This window comes from Mustela lutreola, chromosome 9 (genome assembly GCF_030435805.1).
Source record: "Mustela lutreola isolate mMusLut2 chromosome 9, mMusLut2.pri, whole genome shotgun sequence".
Taxonomy (NCBI): domain Eukaryota; kingdom Metazoa; phylum Chordata; class Mammalia; order Carnivora; family Mustelidae; genus Mustela; species Mustela lutreola.
This window is the reverse complement of record NC_081298.1, coordinates 132460441-132471162: the sequence shown is the minus strand read 5'-3', so window position 1 is coordinate 132471162 and position 10722 is coordinate 132460441. Positions and strand designations below refer to the sequence as shown.

Below are 10722 nucleotides of genomic sequence, written 5' to 3'. Positions count from 1 at the left end.
GAGATTAGCTGCACCTGAAGCTGGTTATGCAGGTTCACTTAGCATTTGAACCAAGGGCGGAAACTCAGCTACACCCTGACTGCAAAGGGATTAACCCATTCTCAGACTCAGTCTGTGAATTATGGCCCACTTAGTAAGTACACAAAGGGAGGGAAGAATTAAATCTCATTAAGTGAAATGTAAATCTGTATAATTTTTTTAGTAGGCAAATGAAAAAGAAAAAGCAACTACAAATAAAACAATTGAAAAGAAACTAAATATATTTGGAGGTGCAGAAAAAATTCCAGATACTCTTTCTTCTGGCTCTCATACATCACAGACAGGAAGGGAGTATGATGGAACACAGTGCTAAGGGTCATTTTCTATGAGAGATCTCGAGGGCCATCTTAGAGTTCTGCTGACCACCATCATGTTTTCGAACATCTTTGTAATCTTTTCAAGTCCTCTACTTCAGCCAAACTGAGTTTTTCTCTGTGCCCTAAACAAGCTAACTTTGCTCCTACCACAGGACCTTTGCATTTGCTGTTCTTTCAATATGTATAGAGGTTTTGCTTAGAAGTCACACCTACAGTGAGGTCTTTCTGACCATTCTAGTCAGAGAAGTCCTCTATGCTTTCTCATGGAAATTCTCTTTATCTCCCTAACACTTATTGGCACCTAAATACTTTTCATTTATTTACTAGTTTCTGTGTTTATCATCTTTTGTTGTGCCCCTACCCTGGTATAAGCTCCTTGAGTGGAAGGACTTATCTTTGTTGTTGCAGCACCAATGGATCAGTGCTGGCATATCAGAAGCCTGCCATGATTACCAGCTAAGCACAGACAGGAGTACAAGTTTTGTGTAAAGTGAGAGATAGAAGGGGAATAGGAGTGAGTTGTGATGGAGAAGGATTCAGTATTTACTAGAGCTAAAGACCTCGAGTGACTGGTTAAGGATTTGAACACAATCCTAACAGCAGTGGGACTCTCTAAGAGAGAAAATGAGGTGTCAGAGAATGTAAGTTCATAAAAGAGTTCCAGCTCCAGGTGATCCTGTAAAACAGGGTCCCTACCTGTGTTTAGGGAACATTGAACATTGATCATAACACTCAGGAGGGAGGTGACCTGATGCACCTGTCACCACCCCCTCCATGCTGATATCCTGGTTCCCTTGGGGTTATAGCACAAATCTGACTTCCCACTTTCCTTTGTCCAAAAGAATGATGAATGAAAATGTAATACTGTATGTATGATCCTGGCTCAGAGGAGAAAAAACGTACTTGCAAGAACAATTATTCAGTGTTAATTTCCAGATATGTTTAAGGGACCAGCAGCCATGGGAATCGCCTTTCATTTCTCTCAGGTCTCAGGATGTGCCTCCTTCTAAACCAGGAGCTGGACACAGTGGGTGTAGATGTAAGTTTCCAAATCTGTAGTTCATTAAGCTCTTCCCTCGGTACAATATTATTTTAAAAACCCTGGTGGGTTTTTTGTGAAGGAAAAGAATTCCCCCATGTGACACATATTGGGTACATGTGCAGAATAAACTGAGATTTTAGCATCCTTTGATAATTACATTTCTTGCAATTCAACTGTTTTAACACATTTTCTTTTTAGTTATTTAGGTTTTGATTATATTTATGCCTAGACGCTAGCATAGGTATTATGTTCCAAATATTAAGTAAGATGTGTTTGTACCATTTTCTGTGAGATGCTGTTTATCCACATTTCCTAGTAATTTTTCCAATTTTATTTAACTTCATTTAAGTTAAATAAATTTTGAATTTTATTTAACTCTTATTGATGGGAAGGATGTATTAAGATACTTTTGGCATTCTTAATCTAGGATCCTTGCTTCAGTGGTATTTCATGCTACCATGTAGCAGTGCTTTCTATGTGTATGTTTGTAATGTGTGTATTATATATAGAAATCAGTGATGCCTTTTATTTAACTTAATGGATGAATAACCTTGGCTGTAAATACTTTCATTCATAGAATTACTCTTGTGATACAGCAGCAATGTGGTCTTGTGGCAACACTTGAGCTAACTAAGGCCAGATCAAAGTAAATGAAAGAAAGTGGTACCTGCTTCAGGAGTTTTAATGGTCAGCTGGGAATTTGTTCTCTCGTTACTTCCTAATAAAATGAGATTTCAGTGATATGAAATGACAGGAATTGCAGGGTTTGGATCAGCTTACCAGAATTTGCCAAGAGAATCTGTGTCCCCTGGGTTTGAGACCAAAGTACATATTTATTTATTTATTTATTTATTTATTTATTTGGCCCAGGCCTGTGGGAGTACACACGATTTGTCATAAAACAGGCTACTGGCATTCTTACACTGTGAGTATATATTTGTTTCACTAGAAAGACTGAGGAAGAAGCTATTAGTAAAACTATGTTGATCTTTGAGAGGAGGGGAAATTAAGCCTTAGGGTGAAAAGGAGAAGGTTCAGAGGAATAGCTGATGTGTCTGCGATAATTATGTTTACTTGGGTAAGAGGTGTCAAAGTGACATTACTCATGAGGCTGGTTTGAACAGAATGTTGCAAATCACTTTCAAGATTTTTTTTGGACTTCCCCATATTTTTGGAAGTTGGAGTCAGGATTACTGGCTTTGGTAATTAATCCTTCCCAGCCTGCATTCTTTGCTACTGAGCATAGCAGTGATTCAGGGGCCCAACCTGCTAAATCAAGATAATGCTTGACCTCTGGAAGCAGAAGCCTTTTCCTCACTTAGCTAGAGAAACTAAACCCAGGAGCACAATTGGTAAAATCAACAGAGTTCATATTTGAAGAGCTGTAGAGGGAACTTCGAATACCTATTTTGGGCATTTTTGAGAGTATTGTAAGAATATAAATATAAAAAGTTAAAATCTCAGTGGACAGGGTTAGTTTTTGTGTGTGAAAACAGACATGGGGCCCTTAAAGAGTTTTAATATGTTCAAGGGAACTGTTGATTTCAACATAAGCTTATCACAGATAATCTTTCATGTCTGCTGTGCTTGCCTGTTTATTTGCCTGGCAATAGTTTCACAAGAACATTATATACATTACTACCTCTGCAATGGGTAAGGAAACTCTATTGGTTTGGTTTCACCAGAGCTAAGATTGTTTGAAATTATTTTGTCCAATAAACTATCCTTATCTTTGTTTTACTCTCCAATTAGTTATAATGCCGTTAGACAACTCCAGTGACTCCAGCGAGATTGTGAAAATAAAATGATCACTTTGCTTTTTTTCCAAGAAAGGGAAATCAGATCACTTTTCCACTATGAAATCAATTAAGTCCTTTTCAGAATGTCATCCTTCTTTGTTTCTGCTCTCACATTATGGTGCCAGAGGGGAGCCATCAAGTTTTGCAAGACATTGAAGATCAGAGTGACCCCTTTTGAAAGAGTTAAGGTTGAAGAAGCCACAGTCTCTAGAACGGCCATCAACACTTGGCACAGAGTAGGTATTTAAAAACAAAAAAAAATTGAACAATAAATGAAATTAAATCATGATTTTCTGTTGTTTTAAGAATAATTTTGTTAATCATTCAAAGAGCTTACACATGAGATTTTAAGACCAGAGAAGAGAAACATTTTAATCAAGCTTGCCGTCACATTTTTCCAACTCCACAAACAACTATGAAAGGCCTGCTATCTCCTTGAATTTCAAGATCTGTCTGAGGTTGAATGAACCAAGAATCATCTTTTGTTCTAAAAAAACAGATGACACAGTAGATCCTTTTTGCGCACTTTCACCCCACATCTGGCCTCTCATGGCAATCTGAACTTGCTTTTATGGTCGCCCTTGTCTCTCTGTCTTACAACTGTTGGATTACTCTGCCCGTTCCAGTAGACTGCACACTCCTTGAAGGCAAGGTTTAAATGTACCACCTGATTTTATATTCCTGGAGTTCACTTAGTCCCTGGAACATACTAGGAACTTGAAAATAGAGGACAGAGCGAATGATTACATGATCAAATTCTGAAAGCTTGTTTGAAGCTATGACATCCTTTCAGTTCTTCTGTATCTGTGGTACACACGTGTGTGTGTATATGTATGTGTGTGTGTGTGCATGCATGGGTGTGTCTCACCTAAGAGGTTATTAACCTCATATAATTATGATTTTTTCTGTGGTTAGCCTCATTTAATTTTACACTGACTCCTACATACAATCTCATACCTCATACCCACCAGACACACACATCATAATATCTCTACATACCACATATGCTTTCTCATTTTTAGACTTAAAGTCTAAAGCAAAAAGAATAATTTCCAGATTTCTTTCATTCCCAACAGCCCAGCCTTTCTGATGTCAGCTGCTGAATTCTTTGTCGGCGAAGTTGCAGCCTGTGGATCATCCTCAGATATTTTGTGTTTTAGGATTCAGCTAGACCAGCAATTTTAAACAGAGACTTGCCCTCATCCTCAAATTCTTTGCTCACTTAAACCAGCTTTGCATGGCAGTCTCATCCTCGGACACTCTCAGAAGCCTAACTTTTGTAGCCTGAAGTGTGTGGGGCTCAGAGAAGGTGGGTGGAACTCATGAATCAGAACAGTTTTCCTTTAAGTCAACCTTGAGTCTTGGCTCATGTTGATGTCAAAAGCCCTCGATTTGGAGGGGAAGAATGTGAGATGAGTGTCCTTCCTTCTGTGTTATAGCACAAAGTGAACTTTAGAGGGAGGATTCCAAGTTGTTTAAGATCTGAAATATTTGCTCCCTGCCTTTCTAGTACACGTGTTTGAGGCTGAGAATCTTATCAGTAGATAAGGGCAGAGAGGCTGCCATCCCACATTCCACAAACTCACTTCCAGATGGCTTAGAGACTAGGGGTGAAAAACTCAAGCTCTTCAATCAAGCCAAACAGCCCACACCTTTATTGCCCCATTTGTTTAGGGCCTGTCATGGGCCTTCTAACATCTCAGAATCAGCCATGGGGGCAGCTGTTTAATTAACTCCTCAAGGCTGCATTTTGGTAGGGGCAATTCATTTATTATGAAAAACAAATTGAAAGCTCTAAGAGTTTTTTTGTTCCTTTTCTTCTTTAATAGTTACTATTATCTGGAGCTTCTGATTTAGTCCAAATAGCAACGTTGATGGTTTTTTAAAAGGTGCTACTTGATCTTTTGTGGTTTTTTTTTTTTTTTTCTTTCCTTTTTATTTTCTGAAATAAGACTGGCTATCTGCCTTGAACACAGAGATTGCTTTTCCTTGGTACCAGGAAACAATGACATTTTCCCAGACTTTTTTTATGTGTTTTAGTTGTAACAATACCACATTTGCAGTATTAACTTCTTATAACAGTCATGAGGTTACATGCTTCTCTGTCCCAGGTTAAATTGTGGTTGTGAATAATTTTTAACTAATTTAATTCTAATAATAGTCTGAGAGCTTACTGTAAGAGACCTCTATGCTAAGCCCTAAGAAATATACTGGAAGAAAAAAGAAGACCCCTTGAGAAATTTATAGTCTCGCTTTCTGGGAAAATACATAACTCATGTTTTTATTATTTTTAAAATTTTTTATTTGGAGATAATTTTTGATTTAAGAAGATTTTGCAAGGATATTGCAGACTATCTCCATAAACTCCACACCCAGCTTCCTCTAATGCTAACATCTTATATAACCATGATATCAAAACAAATAAGTTGACATTGACACAATAGTATTAGCTAAACTGTAGACTTACAGACTTTACCCAGTTTTTCCACTGGTGGCCCCTTTCTGTTCCAGGATCCAATCAGGATCCCACAGATTGCATTTAGATGTCATGTCTCCTTTGTCTTCTCCAATTTAGGACAGTCTGTTGGTCCCTTCTTGTCTTTTGTGGCCTTGATACATCTGAAGGGTAGTGATCAGATGTTTTGTAGAATGTCCCTCTATACTTATCCTTCTATTTATTTTTTAAAGATTGTATTCATTTATTTGTCTGAGAGAGAGAGAAGGAGAACAAGCAGGGGGAACAGGGGGCAGAGGGAGAAGCAGGCTCTATGCTGAGCAGGGACCCCGATGTGGAACTTGATCCCAGGACCCTGGGATCATGATCTGAACTGAAGGCAGATGCTTAATGGACTGAACCACCCAGGCATGCTTATACTCATTCTTTTAGTGCCTATTGAGAATCAGCCTTTCAGAATGTGCCCTGGAGACAATGTGGGTTTAGAATCACATGGACTTAGAGTAAGAGGCAAAGGGGCCCCTCATTTCTAAAATGTAGAAGCGTAGAAACCCAGGCCTCCTGACTTTTGAGGCAGTGCTGGAATTACCTTCCTGTCCACTTTGGAATCCCAGAGAAACTTAATTCCTGGGGAAGTCTGACCTCTAGGTGTGGTCCAGTGATGCCTGGAGACCTGGTCTCCACGTGTTTCCCTGAGCCCTAGCATGGAGCCTGGTCAATAAGCACTAGTGAATTGAGTTCAGTTTTCCTCCAGAGAATTAAAATGTTGAGAATGGTTCAAGAGCTTCTGCCAGATATGAGCTAAAACTGTATTGCGGGTAAAGAACTGATTAAGAGGAGTAAGGTCAAGGGGGGGGGGGTTGGGAGCCAGATTCCTCATAGCAATCTAAGATACTTATAGAAGAGCCATAGTTGTTGGGCAGTAGATCTAAAAGAACTCTCAAAGAGTGGGTAATGTTCCCCTATCCTGTGGCAAATACTTTTCTTTACCCACAGTGTTGAAAGGGAAGACCTATTTGCCCTTGGTCTCAGAGTGCTTTCTGCCCATCTTAATTCCTAAGACCCAGGGGCACAGAAGGTGGCAGTCATGGATTATCTCATATTCTATCTCAGTTCAGTCTCTCAATTTCACAAACCATTTGCTAAGGTTCAGACAAGACCTTAGCAAAGTAGTAATATCCTCAAATCTCAGGGTTATTAAAATATGCCAGTGATGGAGCAGTGGATTATGCTATGCCTAGTAAGATGGAGATCACGGCCTTGAGCAGATACATCAGCCCAGTGAAACCTGCTGTCATCCCCCATCTGACCATGGTTCTGTTGGCCCTTGGTATGTTCTTTGCCCCCTGGTTCTTCATTTATGAGGTTACCTCCACCAAGTACACTCAGGGTATCTGTGAAGAGCTCCTCATCTCCTTGGGGGCCGCGCTCCTCATGTGCTTTGGAGTCCTCTTTCTGCTGCTTTGAGTTGACATGTACGGATAATAGCTCCCAAGAGTTCCAACCAGGTGGCTTCACTGAATTCCTGCTTTTTAAAGCTTTTATTTATTTATTTATTTATTTATTTATTTATTTATTTATTTTTACTATTGCTGAAAGTGTCCCACCTGCTGCTCACAATTAAGGCAGATGTGTGACTGTCCCAAAGAATAATTATAATTATTGTGTCACATAGTGAAATCATTAATCTAGAATCTTTGGGGAATGTGCAACTCTGAATCATAGAGTATTCTAGAAAACAAGCTCATGCTTCATTATTAGTAACCAGAAATTAACACTTGGTTCTCAATATTTCTGTAGTCCTGTTGGGGATAGGAGGGCTTTCCCCTGTCATCCTCTGTTGGCGGCATCCCAGTGTGTGCTAGGTGAATGGATTTGTCTTGTGCTTTGGAGCACAAAGTAAGCAGGGAAATGACCTGGGAATTAAGAGTACGGGGTACTAGTGCCAGCTGTCTCATAAGTGATTTTGAAACTTGGGAAAAATGGCTTTGCGTCTGGGTTGCAGAGTTGCTCCTAGCCATACTGTTACAGAGTTCAACTTGACTGATAGTTTTTGAACTAGATAGTAAGAAGGACATATAGAAGTGGCCCTGGTGGGGATAAGGTTATTGAAGATGATCAATTAAATCTTTTGTTGCAAAACATTAAAAAGTTGTGTTTTTTACATTTAATTTTTTTTTTAAGTTTGGAATAATTATCCAAGTAATCCACTGCATGGAATTTAAAAGGGAGGATTCTGACATTAGTTAAATCTGGTTTTACATACCAGCCACTTAGCTGTGTTCCGAGGGCAATATGGTTAACTTTTCTGAGCCTTAGTTTCTTCATCTTTAATGAAAAAATAAGTGTAACCCAGCCCCCCCCAAAATTGGTGAGGATTAAATGAGTTATGGAATGAAATACACATTGCACAGCACATGGCACATTGTAAGGGTGCTATTGATTATGAAGGCTCTTCTGCTTGTAGCGTTCTGAGATTCTGAGAGTCTGACCTTGTGGTTCTACTGGAGTGTTACCACTGCAGTCACCATCTTCTGTAAAGTTACAATTTCTAAACCTGAGCTATCAGACGCTTGCAGGACAGGGTGTCAGCCTAAGTGGGAGAAGGTCCACGAAGGTGATCCCTTCAAGGCCATAATAGCTTGAGAATTTGTTAGAAGGTGATGGAACTTTCCTCTAGCTCTTAGATAGGGTGGGAGACCTTCTGTTCTTGGTCTCTTCCTTCTTTCCTTACCCCAACTGTGCAGGGCTATTCTGGGTCTGTGTATTTTAAGAGCCATAATGAGGTGCTTCTCATCATACCTTGCCATTTTCAGGCAGCTTTTACTAGCCGCCTGGACACGGGGACAACATAGCAATTTAAGAGCTATAGTGGACTAGGCTGGAAATAGAGAGGCCTGTGCTGCAGCAGCAAGAGATGGGGCTGGGGAATTTCTGTTCGCCCCTTCATAAAAGAGGAATGCTGAAATAGCTTCCAGTCACACACAGAAATATTTTGAGGATGAGAAACCAAACCTCCTCATGCTCATACTTCAGTATGCCTAGAGAATACAAAAGAATAGGTGATCTCTTGAAGCAGCAAAGAGCCAAATTCAGTAGATCTGGAGTAGAAAAACGGAATTTCTTCATTTGCTAGAGTGTAAGAGCTGTCCAAGCTACCTGATGATTCATTTTGAGCTCAGTTTCTACTTAAATGGGAATAAATTTGAAGAAAGTAAATCTGTCAGTCACATCAGCCTCCAAGGCAAGTGCTACCCATATAAATGCCTTCGAATTCTGAATAACCAATCATCCCTTCTTTTCCAATAGCATGAAACACTCTAGAATTACAAAGTGAGTCTTCCTACACATGATTTTCCAAAGCCTGGGCATTTTCCTTTTTTTTTGTTTTATTTATTTTTATTTTGTTTTGTTTTTTGTTTTGGGTTATTATTATTATTATTATTACTCTGAAGCTATGTAAGGACTCCATTGTGCAAGTATTCCTGGACCTCTAGTCTTGCATCCCCAAATTGCATATTTTCTGACACCATACTGGAGAATTTTTGTAAAAATATATATGCAGATTGATATCTCAATCCAAGAACCTCACATGTCCTATTCTCTTATGACCAGGGGAGGGGTGGGTGTTGGGGGGAAGGAAAAAAAAAATGCAGCAGCACACATTAACATTTTGCTCAAGTTTTCAAAAGAAAAATGTTGTTCCCTGTTTCAAACCCAGGATAAAGGAAATGCTTGTCTCCAGGAGCTGACACTTTCCTGGTCATATTTCAGATACAATTAGCCCCCATTGATGGCAGTGGTTGATCTATCAAATGAGCAGCTAATCTTATCTGTGGTTCACAAATGGCTCAGATGGTAGCTTGTGACTTTGATTACTGGAAGACTGGACCCCATCAGACGGCTTTGCTCCAAACAGTGGTCCTTTCAGCCTTCTGCTCATGGAGATCAAAGCACTCTCCCCTCTCCCTATCTGCAGGGAAGCTCATTAGAGGGAGGCTGTCAGGGTTATAATCACGCAACAGTTTTACTTCTGGGTTATAACGCTTTCCCCTTCTTATCAGCCTGTGAGGTCCAGAGTGAGAAGGATAAAGGAGGTACCGATGACATCTGATACATTTAATAGGCTCACTTGTGACTGCCTGGCCCCAGCTCTCTGCCACTGCTGCCTCACTGACTATTGACGAACTTCCCTCCCCCGCCAGACCTGTAAGGATTATTCTTTATTCCTGGGGGCAAGAGATGGGGGAGGGGCCGTATTCATTGTCTCCTAAGACTTGCTTTACTATAAGAACAGAATCAAATAAAATAGGAGTTTCTAAGCCCAAAGATCTGCCTTTAAACTTTATCTCTTTCATACAGTAGCTGCGTGAACTTGGATGTTTTGCTGTGATCTTTAGTCTCTCCTGCAAAATATGAAAATTAATACTTTTTTTCATTGGAACTAATATGCAGATCTCAGGTCTCCTTCTCCCAGAAGCCTTCTATTATAACCTGCGTTTCCCTGGCCCCCTTTCCCCCTTCACCCTGTGGAGTTATAGCCCCTCCCTACTGTCACTGCTCCCTCTTCTGTCTCCCAGGGCGTTACCCCTAACACTGCCCTTGGCATGCCTGATTTTCTGTCAACTTGCCTTTTCCTCCCCAACAGACAGTGAAATCCTCAAGGCATAGAGGATTGAGGCTCCATATATCAGAGAATGCCTTCACTTAACTCACAGTTGATGCTAAAGGAATGTTTGTTGTCCTCACTGAACGAAGTACTCTTATACTAACATGATTTACAGAGCTCAACGGGAAGGGCTTCCACTTACTAGCAGATGTATTCTCTTTTAGAGATTCCCAGGGACTCGTGTCAGTGACCTATTTTAGTGGTTCTAGGGTGGAGCCCAAGAATTTCCAGGTTTTTTTGTGTTTTTTGTTTTTTAAGATTTTGTTTATTTATTTGAGAAAAGGAAAAAGAGCACAAACAACAGAGAGAGGCAGAGGGACAAGAAGACTCCCCACTGAGCACAGAGACCTATGCAGAGCTCTAGCCCAGGACCCCAGGATTGTGACCTGAGCAGAAGGTAG

The 10722-nt window shown here is 40.1% G+C and overlaps 1 protein-coding gene across 1 annotated transcript; it reads left to right on the top strand.

The window, feature by feature from the left end:
* The first annotated feature begins 6897 nt into the window (after window positions 1–6897).
* Window positions 6898–7119, top strand: LOC131840555 (transmembrane protein 258-like). Its single transcript, XM_059188676.1, has one exon. The coding sequence runs from the start codon at window positions 6898–6900 to the stop codon at window positions 7117–7119; it is 222 nt and encodes a 73-aa protein (XP_059044659.1).
* The last annotated feature ends 3603 nt before the right edge of the window (window positions 7120–10722 follow it).

Bases quoted from the DNA above. Each gene is read 5' to 3' on its own strand.
- LOC131840555 (XM_059188676.1), top strand. From the start codon at position 6,898: ATGGAGATCACGGCCTTGAGCAGATACATCAGCCCAGTGAAACCTGCT.